Below are 20,834 nucleotides of genomic sequence, written 5' to 3' on the forward strand. Positions count from 1 at the left end.
CCTCATGATAGAGAATAATGAGCCAATTTAAATAGGGACATAGGAAGCTCTTTTACATCAAGTCAGGTCCTTATTTACACCAGTGGTTCCCAAACTTTTTCCAGCTACTGCCCCCTTCGTTCCATAAACTCACACCCAGTTCCCCCCTATGCTATATATAAAAAAGGCATCATTCGTAATAGCGGTTTGCACAGCCCGCTAAGGAAGAACGCTAGAACGCTAAGGAAGATAACGCTAATCTAGAAGATAACAGCATGTTGAAATTCAAAACGGTGACAATTAATTGCACATTTATTCAAAACCCAATTAAAACCATTTAGCTTGATCCAGTGATACCAGCTTTTCAAAGTTTCCATGAGACTCTTAGTCTCGAGGTTGTGGGTTCAAATTAAAGAAATTTAATTAATAATAAAAATAAAAACCAGGGGAAGGAAATATAGCAAAACATCCCTCCCACCTACTCTAAAAAGCTATAGGTAGCCCTTAATTTATTGTTGTTCATTGTTTCAACCACCAAGATCGTATCAATCACTGTGTGTGTGTGTGTGTGAGAGAGAGAGAGAGAGAGAGAGAGAGAATGCCAGTTTGTGGGTGCAAGACACACATAATTCCTGGATTTAGTAAGTGTTAGAATTTAATCAGTGTTTGAAGTATTAATCTGGGCTGCCAGATGCTGAATTTAACAGTGTCAAAATACAAACCAAACAACTTTTCCTGCTCAGAAAATCTCTTGGGAGAAGAGCCATCATGGAGGACAAAAGGAAGGCAATTAGCAAAGCAAATACAGTGGTTCTCAAACTTAATCTGTTCCGGAAGTCCATTTCAAAACCAAAGTGTTCCAAAACCAAGGCGCGCTTTCCGATAGAAAGTAATGCAAAACGGATTAATCCATTCCAGACTTTTAAAAACAACCCCTAAAACAGCAATTTAACATGAATTTTATTATCTAATGAGACCACTGATCCATAAAATGAAAGCAATAATCAATGTACTGTACTATAAGTTTGAGGATGACTGATCTAAAGCCATGCAACCAGTCCGTGCAGAATGTAGAACTATACAGTATGTAGAAATGAGCAAACCAGGGATATTTGAGGGAGCAGGCTAGCAGGAGGGGCCCATGTCTTACATCATAGGAGCCTACACAACACAAAACACTGTTGCTGTATGTACCGTTAGCTTTTATTTTATTTGCTTTTTATCTTATATTTTGGAAATAAATTTATTTTTTAATTTTTTTGGGCTGGCCTCCAAGAGAGTGGGGCCCTAAGCTTCAGCTTGTTTAGCTTATACGTAAATCCGGCACTGTATCCTATATTATTCTAATAGTGATGATAATACCCCGGTCTCCCCCGCCTCCCTCCCCGCAGCGTCGCCCACGGCCTCCGGCCGCCAGGTGTCGCTGCGGCCTCTGCCTTCTCCTCCTCCGCCCCTGGGCGGCGCTCTCTCCCGGCGCTCGCTCCGCTTCCTGGAGCTTCCCCGGCGCCGCTGTCGGTCTTGCCCGCCCCGCTCCTCCCTCTCGCTCTCCCGGCCCTCCTCGCCCCTCAGCAGCAGCGGCGGCGGCGGCGACGACAGCGCCGGGCCATGGCCGAGTGGAGCCCCGCCCAGGTGAGCCGGGGGGGGGGGACCTGGAATAGGGGGGGGGGAGGTGACGGTTGGGCGGAGGGGGGGGAGATGAAGGTGGGGGGGGGCTCCCAAAATGGAGTCTGCTGCTGAGGGAGGTTGTCATGGGTGGTGAAGGGGGGGGAATGGATGCCGCGGGGGGGGGGCCTGCGGAGGACCCCCCCATTGGCTGGGGGGCGGCTCTTGTGGCTGCTGCAGTTGTGGGTCCAGGGGGGGGGCGCGGCGGTGTTTTTGTGGTGTGGGGAGGGGGAGGCAAAGTGCTGTCAGGGGCTGAGGATGCTGAAGCTGGAGGGGGGGGGAGAGGAAGACACGTACATGTCAAAAACCGCCTCCTGGAGATGCAGCTTAGGCCCCCAAAACGGGTGTGAGATGTAGGGGGGGGGCGAATGTGGGGGGGGGGCGAATGTGGGGGGGGGCGAAGGGGCAGAGGCTGCCAGGATATAATGATGATGCTCAGGGAGAGAGAGATGAGAACATGTCAGAAGCGCCTTCTGGACCTGCAGCTTAGACCCACATAATGGGTGTGAGATGAAGGAGTTGGGGTTTTTTTTGGGGGGTGCTTTTTTGGGGAGGGGGCAAAGGCTGCCAGGAGATGAGGGTGATGCTCAGAGAGAGAGATATGAGAAGATACCCATGTCAGAATCAACTCCTGGACCTGCAGTTTAGGCCCCCAAAACGGGTGTGAGATGGAGGGTTTTTTGGGGGGGGTTCTTTTGGGGGGAAGGGAAGGGGCAAAGGCTGCCAGGAGATGAGGGTGATGCTCAGAGAGAGAGATGAAAACATACACATGTCAGAATCAACTGCTGGACCTGCAGCTTAGGCCCTCAAAACGGGTGAGAGATGGAGGGGAGGTTTTTTTTTTGGGGGGGTGCTTTTTTGGGGAGGGGGGAAGGGGCAAAGGCTGCCAGGAGATGAGGGCGATGCTCAGGGAGAGAGATGAGAACATACACATGTCAGAATCAACTCCTGGACCTGCAGCTTAGGCCTCCAAAACGGGTGTGATGGAGGGGTGGTTGGTTTTTTTTTGGGGGGGGAGGGAAGGGGCAAAGGCTGCCCAGAAATGAGGGTGAGGCTCCAGGAGAGAGATGCACACACACATATGTCAAAACCGCCCCCTGGAGCTGCAGATCAGGCCCCAAAACAGTTGTGGGGTGCAGTTTTTTTTAAAGGGAGGTTCATTTGGGGAGGATCTGAGAGGGGAGAAGTAAAGGCTGTCAGGAGATGGTGGTGATCATGGAGAGAGAAGGAAACAAATACATGTCAAAGCTACCTTCTGAAGCTACGGATCAGCCCCCAAAATGGATGTGGGGGAGTGTTTTTTTATGGGGGTTAATTTTGGGGGGCTGGATCTGAGAGGGGAGAAGCAAACACTGCCAGGATATGATGATGCTGGAGAGGGAGGAAAACAAATATATGTTACAACTACCTCCTGAAGCTAAGGATTAGGCCCCAAAACGGATGTGTGGTTTATTTTGGGCAGGGGGTTGTTGACAGGGACAGCAGCAAGGGAGGCTAACTTTTCCTCTCCCGCTTGGGAAAACAGGTGCCCCAGATCTGATAGGGACTCCTCCGTGGAGGAAGTGTCTTGCATCCCTAGGGCTGAGGCAGTTAATTCCGCCCATCAATGAAAGCAAATCGGGTAGCTGTCATCTCTTCGCCTGCGTTAACCCATCCCCAAATTGTTTCTGGCCTCTGCAAATAGGGCTCTTGCTGCCTTTTGGAGAGAGGCTTTCAGGGCAAAGAGAGGCAGGAGCACGTAGCCCAATTTAGCATGGGAGGGGTGCAGCCTGCCTGCCCTCGGAACCCCCCCAATGGAAAGAGGGAGAGGGGCAGTTTTTAAGGACAGATAGTTGTGATGCCGGTTAATTTTCAGCTAGGACCTTGTTATGGAGCTTTAGAGGGTAGAATGGACACAGGAGGGGGGGAAATGCTTTCTGTTGCTCTCACCAAGGTGCAGCAAGGATCAGGGTGAATTATCTTTGCTCCGTCTTCTTTTTTGATAAGATATCTTTAATTAAGAATGACAAGAAACAATACAAAAGAGAGGCATTGGTACAAAGCAAAATAGAGTATATATGGCAGTGTGTTAAGAAATAACCAAGGAAGAAGATGAATGAGTTACAAGGGGTATATTTTGATTCTTAACATTTCTTCCGCAAGTTCATTGTGGCATAACAGAGAGCTCCCAGATAATCTCCCATTCAGGCAGTGCTTAGAGCCAGCTCCGTTTCGCATCTGCAAGGTTGCTGCATCATGTGCCTTCAATCCATGCCCTAGAGCCTAAAGATGTGGTGATGCTGTCATCGAGGAATAAGTGATGCTCCTAGCATAAAGGCGTGATGCATAGTGCTGCAAGTCTGCACAGGTGGTTCAGTCCCAAGTCTTGCGCACAGTCAAGGTCTCTGGAAATGGTATCATGGTCCTTAATTACAGGGGATTTTGGCAGCAGAGATTTGGACTGCATTGTTTAAAGTGTTGTTGCTGTTATATTTATTTATATCCTTCCTTTTCCCCAGACCTGAACAACACAGAAATAAAAAAAGTGAAAAACATATAACAGTCGTCTCTTGGTTTTCAAACAGCTTAGTTCTTGAACGTTTTGACTCCTGATTGCTGCAAACCTGGAAGTGACTGTTCTGGTTTGTGAACTGTTTTTGGAACCCAAACATCCGACGGGGCTTCCGTGGCTTCTGATTTTCTGCAGGAGCTTCCTGCAGCCAATCGAAAGCTGCAATTTGGTTTTTGAACATTTTGGAAGTCAAACAGGCTTCCAGAACAGATTCTGTTCTACTTCCAGTGTATGACTGTAATTTAAAAGTAATAGAAAAGCAATATATAAAAGTACAGATAATAAAAAAGAACAGCGCTGTTAAAAACCATTTTCTTGTTTAAAAAAGCAACAACAACAATTCTCAAGCCGGTCAGAATAAAACAGTCTTCACCTGCTGGTGAAGGGAGGGAACCAGTCTTCCTTCTTTAGGAAGGGAGTTACAAAGTCTGGGAGCAGCCACTGAGAAGGCCCTTTTCCAGTACTGGGAAAAGAGCCTCTCCACAAAGATCTCACAGCCTGGGCACGTTCATACAGGAGAATACTATCTTTCAGATGGACTAAACTGTAAAATATAATGGAAGAAAGACTGTCTTCTCCCGTAATCTTTTTTGGGAGGGGAGGGGTGTGCGTTCTGATCCTAGAAATTCATATGCCATCTTCACCCATGTGAACCAGCCCATATCTCAAGATCAGCTTTGGAGGCCCTGCTTGTCTGCCCCTAACCAGGGCCTTCTCGGTGGTGGTCCCTAGTCCATGGGTCTCCTTCTACAGCAGATGGATGGATGCATGATCAGAGATACCCTTCAAAAAAAGCCTGGAGGACCCAGTTGGCTTCTAGTTAGGATGATTTTTATGTCTTTGTTGTTTTAGAATCTGTTGGTTTTAAATGGTTTGACTATTTCATGCTGTGTTGAATACATACTTTTTATATTTGCGGTGATTGCTGCTTTGCTGTGAAATTTGTATTTTTAATTTTGTAATCCACCCAGAGAGGACACTGTCCTGTAGAATTCTTATAAACCTTTTTTAAAAAAGAACAAAATGCTGCTTATTTTCCAAAGACATTTTGGGAATTGCTTGTGCAGTGGACCCTTTTGCCCTAGTGACTTCCTCGCTTCCTCCTGTTAATGGTGGGGCCTCCTTTTTTCCTTTGCCATTTCTCGCTTGCTGGGACAAGGTGATCCCACAAAGCCCTTCCTTTGCTCTTAAGCAAGAGAGCACCCCTCAGTATTTTGATACAGATCACTTATTTTGCTCGTTTTATTAAAACATTTTTTGCCTGCCCTTGATGTAAGGTCTCCAAGGCAGCTTGCACAATGAACAGCGGCAACAGAACCCACCACAAATCATGTATAAGCCATCCAGTCTTGAGAGCCAGTGTTGTGTCGTGGTTTAAGTGTCAAACTAGAACCTGGGAAGAGTCCAGGGTTCGAATCCCCCCTTGACCATGAAGCTCACTGGATGTGACCTTGGGAACCAGTCCCTGCCCCTCGGCCTAACCTACTGCACAGGGCTGTTGTGGGGATTAAATGGAGGGCGGGGAGGTAAAACTATGTACGCCACCTTGAGCTCCTTGGGGGGAAAAGTGGGCTATAAATCAGTCAGAAAAAGAAGTACAGCGAACAATAGATTTAATGGAAGCAGCATTCAGTTATCATGCAACATTGGCAAAGCATCCCAAAGCCCTCTGAGGACCACCTTGGCCTCGCCTCCAGCGGTCAAGGAGGAAGGAGGGAGGCAAACATCTTTAGGGATAGAGTACCACATTTTTAGTGCTACCGCAGAGATCCCACTGTACTTCAGACTTTCAGAAGAGGAGCTGACCCTGTGGCAGTCTTTTGTGGGAGCAGGCAGTGCTTGAGATGTCCTGGACCTGTTAAGAACTTTCAAGGTCCAAGCCAGCACTTTAAATTGGGCCTGGGAACCAGTGAAGTGGTTGGCATCTTCCATTCATCCCCTGAGCTGCTGTACCCTGGACTGCATTGCAGTACGCAAGCCAAGCTTTCTTCAAGCTTTGACTTGTCCATTCTCACCAGCTCCAGTCTACATGGCCAGTGGGCCAGTGATAGTGAAAAGGCTAGCACCCCCCCCCAACCAAAAACCCTGTAGGGCACTAAGTCTAGTCTGTACACAAGTACGGCATGACTCATTCTGGCTGGGTCATTAATCTTCCATATCTGTGAATTGATCCTCCCTATGTGCTCTTTCTTTGTAAATTTGATATACCTCATTGGACCATGGGGATTCGTGGGGGTGGGGGCAGGGGCAGAAGAGGAGACATCAAAGGCTTGGCCCAAAATTGAAGTCAGCTTGTGGCTTGGTGAGTCACCTTCATTAGATGGGATTCCCCCTAAAGCAATGCCATTGAAGGCCTGTCCCAGCTTTTCATGAGAGCTTCATACAAAGGAGCTGCTGGGGCTTCTGCTCCTGGAAAAAGAGGTGTCTGCACTTACAAGTTGCATTTATACTCTTGGCAAACCTCTCATCCTGCAGTACTGAGTTCCACAGATTGCCTGAGTGCTGTGTTACACTCCCTTTTGGAAGGGGGTTTATGAACTGATTATGTGAAATTCAGCTATCACACGGCAAGCTGAACTGCTGTATCCTACATGATCAGTGCCGAGATAAAAGTCTTGTAGGTTTCCATAAATTGCCGTTGTCGTTCTGAAGGGAGGCACCTTGTCTTGCAAAATTTGCACATGGGAGTCATCCCTTCATCTCTGTTGCTTTTGCCTTCCTTTGAACTTTGTTCTGCCTTGTACTCCTGGAAGCAAGATGTCCGCAAATGTTCTCTGTACTCCTTGAGGAGGTGAACTGCATCTGGATGCAGAACGTTCTGTCTCTTATTCTCCTCCACGATGAACCTCAGCGCTGTTTGTCCTTTTCATGCTGCCTTTTCCAGTGCCCAGAGCTGTTCCAGGCCCACTGCAGCTTCAAAGGTTTCCTCCTGGAGTTGCAATAGGTAGCTTAATGAAGCATTCCGGTTGATGGCTGATAGAAAGGACTTGTGCTTGAATGATCAATTAGATACAGTAGTGGCAGGATCGTTGGATCACATGTCCAAGTTGTCCCATCCGAGGAGGAAGGATCTGGCCGGATCCAGTGCCCCACCCCTGGTGTAAACCCAGAGCTGTCCCAGTCCCACAAAAAGCAAGTGCTGATTGTAGAAAAGACACATGTAAACCTGAACCAAGCAGCATACGAATGCTAAGGATTTGTTGTTGTTGTCGTTTAGTCGTGTCCGACTCTTCGTGACCCCCTGGACCAGAGCACGCCAGGCACTCCTGTCTTCCACTGCCTCCCGCAGTTTGGTCAAACTCAAGCTGGTAGCTTCGAGAACACTATCCAACCATCTCGTCCTCTGTCGTCCCCTTCTCCTTGTGCCCTCCATCTTTCCCAACATCAGGGTCTTTTCCAGGGAGTCTTCTCTTCTCATGAGGTGGCCAAAGTATTGGAGTCTCAGCTTCAGGATCTGTCCTTCCAGTGAGCACTCAGGGCTGATATCCTTCAGAATGGAGAGGTTGGATCTTCTTGCAGTCCATGGGACTCTCAAGAGTCTCCTCCAGCACCAGAATTCAAAAGCATCAATTCTTCGGCGATCAGCCTTCTTTATGGTCCAGCTTTCACTTCCATACATCACTACTGGGAAAACCATAGCTTTTACTATACGGACCTTTGTTGGCAAGGTGATGTCTCTGCTTTTTAAGTCGCTGTCTAGGTTTGCCATCGCCTTCCTCCCAAGAAGCAGGCGTCTTTTAATTTCGTGGCTGCTGTCACCATCTGCAGTGATCATGGAGCCCAAGAAAGTAAAATCTTTCACTGCCTCCATTTCTTCCCCTTCTGTTTGCCAGGAGGTGATGGGACCATTGGCCATGATATTCGTTTTTTTGATGTTGAGCTTCAGACCATATTTTGCGCTCTCCTCTTTCACCCTCATTATCATGGATCATGGCAGTGATCCATGAAGGGGATGCTAAGGATACGGAGAAGTAAATATTACGGTTCGGAATATCACACGGTTAGAGAAGGGCTGGTGTTTAAGCAGAGAAAGGCAGCATAACTGATGAGTGAAGAATTTATTAGAGATGGAGCAGTGGTCAGCAGCTCTGAAACTTGTAAGCCACCTGGAAAAGGACCCAGGTCATTTCTTGTTTCCGTATAACACAGAGTGTACTACTCAGACCAGGTAATAGCAGCCATGGTTTCTCTCTCATAAGGATCCCTCTCCATTGATCTCCACCTGCAGTACACAGTTCATTGGTTGTTTTGTTGCTCGGTGAGTGCTGGCATTTTGACTATTTGGCATCTGGTGAAGAATTCATTCTCCCCAAGTGCCCAATCCTCATGCTTTCGGGTTAAAATGAAGATGATGAACTGAAGGCAATTAGATGCCAAAGGTGGGCAGGGAAAGCCTTCCTGGACTCAAGTGGGCGGTCAGTGGCAGCAGGTCTCTCCTGATTGTCCAGCAGGAGTGGAAGCGTGCAGAATATTAAAATACGTCCACTTTCTGACCTTTTTTTGACACAGAACTTACCTTCTCCTTCTTCATTTTAAGTTTTGGCTAACTGTTGCTAGGGGACACGGGTGGTGCTGTGGTCTAAACTACAGAGCCTAGGGCTTGCCAATCGGAAGGTCGGTGGTTCGAATCCCCGCGACGGGGTGAGCTCCCATTGCTCGGTCCTTGCTCCTGCCCACCTAGCAGTTCGAAAGCACGTCAAATTGCAAGTGGATAAATAGGTACTGCTCCAGCGGGAAGGTAAATGGTTTTTCCATGTGCTGCTCTGGTTTGCCAGAAGCGGCTTAGTCATGCTGGCCACACGACCCGGAAGCTGTACGCCGGCTCCCTCGGCCAGTAAAGTGAGATGAGCGCCGCAGCCCCAGAGTCGTCCACGACTAGACCTAACGGTCAGGGGTCTCTTTACCCCTTTACCTTTTTAACTGTTCTTAGAGATCCTTCCTCAAGAGGAACGGCCAGAGACAGTGGCTGTAGAACATTGCTCTGTTCCAGACCACCCAGGAACATAACATTGTTTGCATGTCTCCCTCTCCAACAGGCTCTTCAGTGGGAGGTGGAGCCCCAGCCCATGGCTGCTGCCCAGCCCCTCAGCGCCCCCGAGCAGACCCCCATGGGGGACGTGCTCCCCGAGGCGGCCGAGCTCTCCCTGACGGTCGTGGCTGAAATCCAAGCGGTGGAGAGCAAAGTGGACTCTTACGCAGCGCAGCTCATGAGCCTGGAGGGGAGGATGGGCATGGCTGAGACAAAGCTGGACGGCTGCGAAAAGACCGCCGTCGAATTCGGAAACCAGCTGGAGAGCAAGTGGGCTGCCCTGGGGACCCTCATTCAAGAGTACGGGCAGCTCCAGAGGAGGCTGGAGAACATGGAGAACCTGCTCAAGAACCGCAACTTCTGGATCCTCCGCCTGCCCCCAGGATCCAGGGGGGAAACCCCCAAGGTAAGCAGGGTGGGTTAGGGGCTGTGCCTGGCCACGTAAGAGAGGTGGGATTTCTCATATCCACAAATTACTGCTTTGCAGGCAGTATTCTAGCAATCCTTGCTATCTGTAGGATGGCGTGGTTTTCTCCCTCCCTCCTAACACTCTCTTGGGCATTCAGTGAAGCTGTAGCATTCCCCACCTGCCCTCCAAGTCCAGCAAGACCCGGCTGAGAGAGAGAAGGGTGCGCAGAAGCTTTTTCAGAACACACACAAAAAACCAGAAACAGTAGTATGCTGCCACCACTTCCTTATCTCAGAACAGCCCCGAAAAGTAACCTAAGGAAGGAAATTACCGTATTTTTCGCCCTATAGGACGCACTTTCCCCCCTCCAAAAATGAAGGGGAAATGTGTGTGCGTCCTATGGGGCGAATGCAGGCTTCAGGAAGCTCTGCGCAACCCTCAGGAGACCGGTTCCGAGGGTTGCGCAGAGCTGCCTGCAGTCCCGGGCTCAGCGCAGCTCTGCACAGCCATCGGGAGCCGGGCGCGAAGTCCCGCCCGGCTCCCGATGGCTGCGCAGAGCTGCCTGCAGTCCAGGGCTCAGCGCACTTCTCCCCATCACCAGCCCCACAAGCTCGGGGGACAGCCGGGAGGCGGAGCGCGCCTTCCCGCTGTTCCCCGACCTGGTTCTTCCAGCCCCGCACCTGGGGGGGGGGGGAAATAATTTTTTTTTCTTTATTTCCCCCCCAAAAAGACTAGGTGCGTCCTATGGGCCGGTGCGTCCTATGGGGCGCAAAATACGGTACTCTTCAGTGTTACCGGGCTGCCCCACCCTGTGTCACTTTACCGTGGCACAGACAGAAATCCAACAGGCTCTGGTAGGCGACTAAGTGGTCAGGTACTGGGTTAGCTTCCCCTGCAGGAAGGCACAAAAGACAAAAACAGGAAAAAGTCATTTTCCCAGGATTTATTAAAAAAACAAGATTATTCAAACATAAAAGTTGGCACATCTCTTGCAAATCCCAAACAAAAATCAAAACCATTGTTTAATATTACTTGCTACAAAACATACTCACAATGAGAATGAAAGTGTGAAACAGAACAGTTCAAAACACCCTCCTGGCATCAGGGCAAGCCATCTCTGCATGACAATGGTCTCACATGGCAAAGTAGGTTAGGTGAGGCGGGCTGCCTGTTTGGCAAGATGGGCTGCGAATTGCAGGTGGGTTTCCTAAGGTTTTATCCCCTTTGAACCCACCTGGATTCAAAACTCAAAAGCCAATCAGTTCTTTAGATTAATTAGCAATTCGCCAATGGTTAGATAGAAGAACAATAACTCAGGCTTGTTAGGAGCCTCAACAGCTGAATCCTGTTTATCAAAAGGCCTTGAAGATTAGAAGCATTCCCAGAGCCAGACCAGATTCTTTGAGTTGTGAGTTGGCTTGATGACCCTGTTCACACAGAAACAGCATCTAAGATAGCCAGGTGTCAAAAAGACTACAAATCAGCTAGGAACCTCCTTCCTGCAGGTGGAAAAGATAACTTATTCACATTCTTTGAGACAGAAAGTCTGCAACTAAAGAAGCAGATGCACATTCCCAGAATTCTCCAGTATTTGGCTCTCCCACAATGCTCTTCCTTGGCATGAGCCAGAGTTTTAACTTGCTAAGATTTCCCAACATCACTACAGAAGCTGAATGTGGGAAGATTCAGATAAAAGAAAGTCATTCACACAGCACATATTTAAACTATGGGACTCCTTCCCGTAGGAGGCAGTGATGGCCCCGACTTGGATGGCTTTGGAAGACAGATTTCTAGAGGAGGAGGCGCCACAATTTGAGGCAGCAGTGTTTCTGAAGACCAGTTGCTAGAAACCACAGGAAGAGAGAGTTGCTCGGGTCCTGCTTGCAGGTTCTCCACAGGCAGCTGGTTGGCCAAAGTGAGACAGGGTGCTGGGTCAGGTGTTTGAATGTTTTGTTTTAAAATAGGGGTTCTCCTTACAGTACCGCATCCTGGGTTAACGTAGTTCCTTGCAGGTGCAAAATGGCAGTAAAAGCAGCAACACGAGACGTTTGAACTCAAATAATCAATTACAGTGGTACCCCGCAAGACGAATGTCTCGGAAGATGAAAAGCTCGCTAGACTAAAGGGTTTTTCATTTTCTGAGGTGCTTCGCAAGACGGATTTTCCTAAGGGCTTGCTTCGCTAGACGAAACGGCCCTGCCTCTAGTGTCATGGCGACGGTCACTGCACGTACACACACTCGCTTCCCCGCTCCTCCGGCTCCCTCCCACCTTCCGGCTGACGGTTGGTGCCTCGCGCCGCTGCCCACCCCCCTCGCGCGCTCCCCTCAGAGAGCCGTTGCCGCCAGCGCCTCTCTCTCCCTGGAGTCGCGCTCCTGAGCCCCGCCGCCCTCCAGCAGCCGCGTCGCACAGTGGCCACAACACGCGGGTGAGTCTGAGGTACCGGCTGCGGCAGCTGTCCTGCTTCTCCCCGCCCCTCCCCGCCGTTGTCAGTGTTTAAATGCAGTGGTGCTTCGCAAGACGAAAAAACTCATACAACGAAAAAACTCGCGGAACGAATTAATTTCGTCTTGCAAGGCACCACTGTAGCAGCTTCTGAGAAGAAGAAAAAACTGTTTTTCAACTGGCATCAAAAAGTCAGTAGAATTGACACGAGCTGACTTGGAAGAAGACGAAGGAAGGAAGGAAGGAAGGAAGGAAGGAAGGAAGGAAGGAAGGAAGGAGTCAGGGGTGGTTGGGGAAAGGTTACCTCCAGGCTTGATTATTGTAATTCTCTCTATGCGGGGCTGCCTTTGAAGCTGACCCAGAAACTCCAGCGGGTGCAGAATGTGGCGGCGAGGCTCCTTACGGGGTCCTTGCCGCAGGATCACATTCATCCAGTGCTTTACCAACTGCACTGGCTCCCGGTGGAGTACAGGATCAGGTTCAAGGTGCTGGTTTTGACCTTTAAAGCCCTACACGGCCTAGGACCCACGTACCTACGGGACCGCCTTTCCTGGTATGCCCCGCGGAGGAATTTAAGGTCCACAAATAACAACACTGTGGTGGTCCTGAGCCTCAAGGAGGTTAGATTGGTCTCAGCTAGGGCCAGGGCCTTTTCAGCACTGGCCCCGACGTGGTGGAACGCTCTGTCACAAGAGACTAGGGCCCTGCGGGACTTGACATCTTTCCGCAGGGCCTGCAAGACAGAGCTGTTCCGCTTGGCTTTTGGTCTGGACTTGGTCTGACCCTTATGTTTCCCTCCCCTTATGGTCTTGATTTATCAGCTATTTTAAAATGAGGCTGCATTTTAAATTGCATTTTAACCTGTATTTTAAATTGGGTTTCCCCCTCCCTCTCCCCCCCCATTATGTTTTTACTGTGATTTTATTTTATTGGTGTTAGCTGCCCTGAGCCCGTCTCTGGTTGTGGACGGTGGGGTATAAATAACATTATTATTATTATTATTATTATTATTATTATTATTATTATTATTTATTATCTGTAATTTCAGTTGCCCGTAAAATGTGTAAAAATGGTTGGAAGCTAAATATATGACCAGGTTCTGAGATTTACATCAGGGGACCTGGCAGAGGATTAGAAACACAGGAAACTGCCTTATACCAAGTTAGTCAGTTGGTCTATCTAGTTCAGTACTGTCTACACTGACAGGCAGCGGCTCTCTATGGTTTCAGGCAAGGACTGAACCCGGGACGTTTTTGCATTCACGGCAGCTGCTCCACCTAAGAGGAAGTGACTTCTCCCTCTCTTTGACGTGGTTGCAGGTCCCTTTGCTGTTTGACGAAGCCTCCTGCAGTTTCTCCGAGCAAGAGTGGCGCAGCTTGGGCGAAGGGCAGAAGGACCTCTACCGGCACATCATGAAATGCAACTACAAGGCCGTGGTCTCTATGGGTAAGGAAGGGTCCACGTGGCGTGGCCAAGCAGAGCTCTCTGCGCACCTGAGCCTTCATCCACCATGGCCCAGGGCCTTCTAAGTGGACACGGCATCAATTCTCAGCCGACATCTGACCAGGCTTCAGGGTGATGTGGGTGCAGATCAGATGCACCAGATATAGGAAGCTGCTAGGTGCTGATTCAAGCCATGGGTTCACCTTGCTCAGTTTTGCTGGTTCTGGCTCGTAGCAGCTCTCCAGGGTTTCAGACAGGAGTTGTTCTCAAGTCCTACCCGGAGATGCCAGAAGTTGGACCTTCTGCAGGCAAACAGGTGATCTGCTGGGCCCAGCAAAGAGTTCCTTATCAGGTCTGCAGGTGAGCCAAGCTCTGTGCAGCACGAGAATGCCCAGAGCTCAGCTGGTCATTGGCTAGTCTGTCCTGCCAGGAAATTCCTTCAGGTAGGATGATCAGTGGAACATGTGCGGAGGAGGGCGGCCTGGAAACCAAGCCTTATGAAGAGCAATTGAGGGAGTTGGTATGTTTAGCCTGGATAAGAGGAGACTGAGAGGAGATATGACAGCCATCCCCAAATATCTGAAGGGCTGTCACATGGAAGATGCAGCTTGCTTTCTGCTGCTCCCGGGGGTAGGATCTGAACCAATGGATTAAAAAAACTAAGAAAGGAGATTGTGGCCAAACATTAGGAAGAACTTGCCAAAGATAAGAGCTGTTCTATGGTGGAGCAGACTTTCCTTGGAGGTTTCCAAACAGAGATTGGATGGCCATCTGTCGGGGATTCTTTAGCTTTGATTCCTGCATTATAGTGGGGTGGACTAGATGACCCTTAGGATTCCCTCCAGGTTTACATACCAGTCATTGAGTGTGTTCCTGGGAGTCCCAGAGCACCACCGCCCTGCCCCAGCGTCATTCCCAAGGGAAATTTAAATAAAAGGAGAGCAAATGAGAGGCTTGATGCTGCTAGTAAGTTTTTTTTCCCCCGCCACGCACAGACGCTGCCATCTCCAAACCTGAGCTGCTCTCTCGGATCGAGCAAGCAGATGTCGCTGGTCGGGGGGATGTCGAGGAAAGAGAAGCCCTGAAGGAGACCACCCCGGGTGAGTCGCAGAGTTGGCAACCCCCACCCCACCCCCGTCTGTGCTGTGCAGGGAGAGCAGCTCAGGTCCACCCCTGATGCTGAAGGGGACAATTTACAGCTTGAGGCAAACAGCGAAAAGCTCTGAAAACCTGGTCAAGGATACTTCAGAACCGTTGCTCTTCCCACACGCTGTCGGCTTTGTGAGAGTTACGTTCCTTGAATTCTGAAGTTGAATTCTGCCACCCAGCTCAGTTGCACATATAAAGCAGGTGTTACTTCGCCCTCACGGCAGGCTCCTGCTTTCGTAACTCCAGCACAAACTGGCCGCACACTTTTCCTCTTTTCTTCTGAAATCATTTTTATTTGGTTTTCAAGAACAGGTAAATACATGAGCAGAGGAAGTCATCCGTTGAATAAAGTATGTCTGTACATTTCACTGTTATGCTTCTCGTTCAGCAACCAAACACAGGACCGCTCTAACAAATGAACTAATTGAACGAAAACTAAATCCCTCCCTCCCACACAACCAACAGACCCTTTGGTTCCAAGTATCATAAGAATATCCCATTACTTCTCATCAGCTAACTGTAAAGAAATAAGTATCAGTTTACTTGCAAATCAGAAGACATACCAAATTATATTAAATCTACCAAAAGAGCGGGGATGCGGGTGGTGCTGTGGGTTAAACCACAGAGCCTAGGACTTGCCAATCAGAAGGTCAGCGGTTTGAATCCCCACAATGGGGTGAGCCCCCGTTGCTCGGTCCCTGCTCCTGCCAACCTAGCAGTTCGAAAGCACGTCAAAGTGCAAGTAGATAAATAGGTACCACTCCAGTGGGAAGGTAAATGGTGTTTCCGTGCGCTGCTCTGGTTCGCCAGAAGCGGCTTCGTCCTGCTGGCCACATGACCTGGAAGCTGTACGCCGACTCCCTCGGGGAATAAAGCGAGATGAGCGCCGCAACCCCAGAGTCAGCCAAGACTGGACCTAACGGTCAGGGGTCCCTTTACCAAAAGAGCAGCTTACACCAAATGTCCTGCTGGCCACACACAACGACTTTCAAGTCACTGTTTACAGCCATTAGGACTAGGAACTCTCTGGGTGTTTTCCTCCTCGTGCTCCCCTGTCCCAAAGAAAGTGGAGATTCTCAAATGATGGTATTCTATGCTCAGAGCAACATGGTCCTGTGCTTGTATGGATATGCTGATTACACACAACCCTAGAATCAATGAAGGAGGCAGACAGGAAGAGTCTGTGCATCAGTGCTATAGAGGAGGGGGTGGACAGCATAGCTCGTCCTTGCATCATCTCGGCTCGGGTGGCCTTTTGCAGACCTGTCCTAAATGTGTCGCTGGTGGTGAACGGCTGCTGTATCTTCTTCCCTCCTCTCCAAAACAGGCTCTCCGATTTCCGCCCTCAACGACAGCTCCTGGATGGAGCCGGAGGAAATGTCCCTGGTCAAAAGCATGGGCGACTTGGAGGAGAGCGAAATCCCCGGGGATCCCGCCATGAGTAAGTTGGAGTGGCCTAAGGGGGGGGGGTCTTCTCCCTCCTGAACAAGGCTGGGAGGAAGTGGGAGGGGAAGGAGAACGTTGCCAGGGGAGGAGGGGGCCGTGCAGAGCCCAGAATTCTTGACTAGTGGAACGGAGCTGCTCTTGAGACTTGGGCTTATGTGCTTGACATATTTGGAGCTGTCTGTGTTTTTTTAATCTGTCGGGAGCCACCAAGAGTGGCTGGAGAAACCCAGCCGTATGGGCAGGGTATAAATAATAAATTATTATTATTATTTTGTTGTTGTTGTTGTTGTTGGCAAGACTAGGGGTGATTGATGGAGAACTGGCCATTTCTCATAGGAGCGGGTTTCTTTGACAATAAAGAGTTAACCCTCTGACAAGTGCATTCCTTTGGAAGTGCCCTTGACAGCTGGCACCTTCATGCTGCACTATCCATTATTATTATTATTATTATTATTATTATTATTATTATTATTATTATTATATCCCCCTTTCATCTGAACATCACAGGGTGGTTTACACTATAAATCACAAAACTACATAACATGATAACAAACAAAACAACCCCCCCTTGCAGTTTGAAACATCATTAAATTGTAAAATCATAAAAATACAGACAGACGAAATGTCCAAGCACCAAATCAAATTAATCCTCTAATAGCTCTTGATGAATCAGAAACATTTTCAGTGGGAGATGAAATATCAAAATTGCGGTTGCCTGTCTTATTTCATTTTGCTAATTTTTGAGGAGGCTTGTTTTGTTAAGGGATGCTCTCATTGCGTCCCATAACAGGGGGGGTTATATTGTCTGCATCGTTTTCTTCAAAGTAGATTTTTGGAGAGTTTTTGTGAGAGTTTCTCTAATCTGTTTATTTGCGGTTGGGATGGGACTGAAGGACCATGAAAGGGTGATTTGGGTTCCTTCTCCCATTTTAAGGGCAACTTCTACTGGGGCATGATCTGTGATTTTTTAAAATAATAATAATAATAATAATTTATTATTTATACCCCGCCCATCTGGCTGGGTTTCCCCAGCCACTCTGGGTGGCTTCTAAGAGAACACTAAAATACAGTAACCTATTAAACATTAAAAGCTTCCCTAAAGAGGGCTGCCTTCAGATGTCTTCTAAAAGTCTGGTAGTTGTTTTTCTCTTTGACATCTGACAGGAGGGCATTCCACAGGGCGGGGGCCACTACCGAGAAGGCCCTCTGCCTGGTTCCCTGTAGCTTTGCTTCTTGCAATGAGGGAACCGCCAGAAGGCCCTTGGCGCTGGACCTCAGTGTCCGGGTAGAACGATGGTTGGAGATGCTCCTTCAGGTATACTGGACCAAGGCTGTTCAGGGCTTTAAAGGTCAGCACCAACACTTTGAATTGTGCTCGGAAATGTACTGTTACCTATGTTTGTTGATTCAACCAAGGGGACACCAGTCTGATTTCATTTTGCTAATTTTTGAGGAGGTTTGTTTTTTAAGGGATGCTCTCATTGCATCCCATAGGAGGGGGCGTTATGTTGTCTGCACCATTTTCGTCGAAGTAGATTTTTGGAGAGTTTTTGTGAGACTCTCTCTAATCTGTTTATTTGCAGTTGGGATGGGACTGAAGGACCATGAAGGGGTGGTTTGGGTTCCTTCTCCCATTTTAAGGGCAACTTCTACTGCAGCGTGATCTGTGATTTTAATAACGATAATAATAATTTATTATTTATACCCTGCCCTTCTGGCTGGGTTTCCCCAGCCACTCTGGGCGGCTTCCAACAGAACACTAAAATACAATAACCTATTAAACATTAAAAGCTTCCCTAAAGAGGGCTGCCTTCAGATGTCTTCTAAAAGTCTGTAGTTGTTGTTCTCTTTCACATCTGGTGGGAGGGTGCCACCACCAAGAAGGCCCTCTGCCTGGTTCCCTGTAACTTGGCTTCTTGCAATGAGGGAACCGCCAGAAGGCACTCGGCGCTGGACCTCAGTGTCCTGGCAGAACGATGGGGGTGGAGATGCTCCTTCAGGTATACTGGACCGAGGCCGTTTAGGGCTTTAAAGGTCAACACCAACACTTTGAATTGTGCTCGGAAACATACTGTTACCTATGTTCGTTGATTCAACCAAGGGGACGCCTGTCTGATTTCATATGCTACTAACCTGCCTCTTTCCCCCCTTTGGCCAGGTACTCCGCAGCTCTTGGAAGAAGACCCCGAAAGCTTGGAGCTCCCCGGCATGTTCCCCCGGAAGTGGACGGAAGTCTTCCAGGGCCCGGGCGAGGAACTGCTCTGCGAGAGCCACCCCATTTCGGTGGCGCCTGCAAGGAAGCCCCCGGGGAGCAGCCTGAGGCGGTCGGTTCGCTGCGTGGCTGAGTCGAGGAAAGAGGACCCTTCCTCTGTGCTGGAGGCCGAGGCCCACACTGGGCCCTACATCTGCTGCGAGTGTGGGGAAGGCTTCCTGGACAAGCAGCTCTTCACCACTCACCAGAAGACCCACGACGGAGGAGGGAGCTATCCGGCGATGGACCCCGGAGGAGGAGGAGGGGGCCTGAAGTTGAAGCCGAGCCCCTTACCTCTCCAGAGGGCCCCGACGCCGGCGCGCCCCAAGCCCCCGAAACGCCCTGAACCCCAGAGGAGCCCCGCCCTCAAGCCCAGCGCCGGGAAGCGCCCCGGGAACCACATGGTGGATCGCCCCTACACCTGCACCCAGTGCAAGGAGAGCTTCAAGCTGGAGGTGAGCCTTCTTCTCCACCAGAAGCTGCACACAGGGAAAGGCGACGGGCCGCTGACGTGCACCTACTGCGGCAAGGACTTCCGGGACCTCTCCAAGGCCGTCCGGCACCAGCGCATCCACACGGGCGAGAGGCCCTACCAGTGCACTGAGTGCGGGAAGAGCTTCATCCGCCGGGACCACCTCCTCAAGCACTGGCGCGTCCACACCGGGGAGACGCCCTACCAGTGCGCCACCTGCGGGAAGAACTTCCGCTACAAGGAGTCCCTGAACTGCCACCAGAAAATCCACACCCGCAACCCCGCGGCGCACCACCTGGGGCTGGGCGCGCAGGCCGGCCTGGTGGCCTTGAAGCAAGAGCAACCCTAGCGACGGCCCCGTCCCCCAAGCCCTCTGCTTCTGGCCGGCGTCGGCCGTGCCCTGCATGCTGAAGAACAGCTGCCCCCCTCCCTCCCGGTTTGCCCCCCAAGTGTCCCAGGGCATGCCGGGACGTGGCGGAGGGGCTCCCTCTCGTGGACCATCAGAGCATCGCTTACCCTTCCTGCGCTGTGCTGGGAGTGAGCGCAAGGCTGAGACATCGTACTCCGAGCCCTGCTTCCGCCTGGGTGGGCCACAGATAACGGCACTTAGGCAGTCTTTCCTGCCGCTCTGCCGCCGTTTGTGGAGAACTGGCTCTCTGCGGTTTGTCCTGTGAAGATGAGGCAACCAGGTATTCTCCCTTCTTGCCCACAGGGACCCAGAATCTCAAAGACATTCTTCCGTCTCGTCACTGTGTGAGCCCTCCTTGAGGCTGATGTTTGTGTTCTTCTTCCCTCCCTCTCTCGCACACACACACACCACACGATGAGCTTCCGGAACCGGGAAGGTGGACCCGCCGGCGCCAGGCCACACTTCATCAAATAGTCTAGGGGCGAGCTTCCTGCCTGCCCCCCTAACCTACTCCCCATTGGGCACCCTGCCCGTTAAGCACCTTCGTGGAGCCCATTCGAAACCATCCTTTCCCAGTTAGTTGTTGTCAGTAAAGGTGTGTGGGTTTTTGAGGTTGTCTTTGTTTTAATTTCTCAAACTGCATCTGGTCACACTCCAAGGCTGTTTGTAGGAGTCAAGAGCAGCTTCGACCAGGATTCTGGTTCTTATAACCCAACGCCAAGAGCTCATGTACTGTTGTTTTGCCGTATGAAGTTCCCGCAGGACTTGCCGCCTGTCCCATAACTGTCTCCCAGTTCTTCCTCTCTCACCCCAAAGGTATCTGGAGAACTGCCGTCCCCTGTTGTCTTGCTGTTATATTGCTGTTATATTATTATTATTATTATTATTATTATTATTATTATTATATTTTTTACAGAAGGCATCTTTGTAAATATTGGTTGAATTATATATATACATATATATATATGCTTTCGTAGATTTTCACGGGTACAGGAATGCAGGTTTTGGTGTCCTCGGGTGTCTTCCCGTGTAAAAGTTGGGGTGTCTAGGCGACGTTTCGACGAGGTCTCACTCGTCATCTTCAGGCTGGTGCTTTCGGCTTCTTGTTACTGGAACAGAGCAGGATCTCAGTGTTTGAGTTCCTATAAATACTGTTGAGGAGGTGTGGTGTATAGCCTCCAATGTTCTGGGCAGAGAGGAGGTTCCCAGGCTAGTGTGCCTTTTCTTCTTTTGTTCCTTAATTACTTGAGGGATATCTTGAGTGATTTCTTGAGTGATTTCCTGAATCCCACTTAGGTGGGTCATTAGGTGTGGATTAGTTGCTAAAGCCTTCGTGTCTTGAACTCTTGAACTTTGTGAAGAGTTTTTCTGAGAAGATGGCTGTACTGCACTTGGTTGTGCTCTGGCTTGGCTTCGTGTATAGGGGCGAGCTGTAGCAAAATCCTCCATAAACACAATATCAAAACAGCCTTTTGCACCAACCAAAAAATAGCCAATATCCTCAGAAACCCCAAGGATAAAATTCAGTTGGAAAACCAAGGGGTCTATGAAATACCCTGCAAAGTCTGCCCAGCCACGTACATTGGACAA

The 20,834-nt window shown here is 49.7% G+C and overlaps 1 protein-coding gene across 1 annotated transcript; it reads left to right on the plus strand.

Moving 5' to 3' along the window:
• Positions 1-1,463: 1,463 nt before the first annotated feature.
• On the plus strand, positions 1,464-20,381 carry LOC310660934 (zinc finger protein 783-like). The gene is made up of 6 exons (XM_083406521.1): positions 1,464-1,608; positions 9,229-9,627; positions 13,394-13,520; positions 14,513-14,617; positions 15,994-16,107; positions 18,271-20,381. Exons 1-6 carry the CDS (start codon positions 1,585-1,587, stop codon positions 19,182-19,184), a joined length of 1,683 nt encoding a protein of 560 aa, XP_083262647.1. The 5' UTR covers positions 1,464-1,584; the 3' UTR covers positions 19,185-20,381.
• The last annotated feature ends 453 nt before the right edge of the window (positions 20,382-20,834 follow it).

Source organism: Podarcis tiliguerta (assembly GCF_965153285.1).
Source record: "Podarcis tiliguerta genome assembly, chromosome: 12".
Taxonomy (NCBI): Eukaryota; Metazoa; Chordata; class Lepidosauria; order Squamata; family Lacertidae; genus Podarcis; species Podarcis tiliguerta.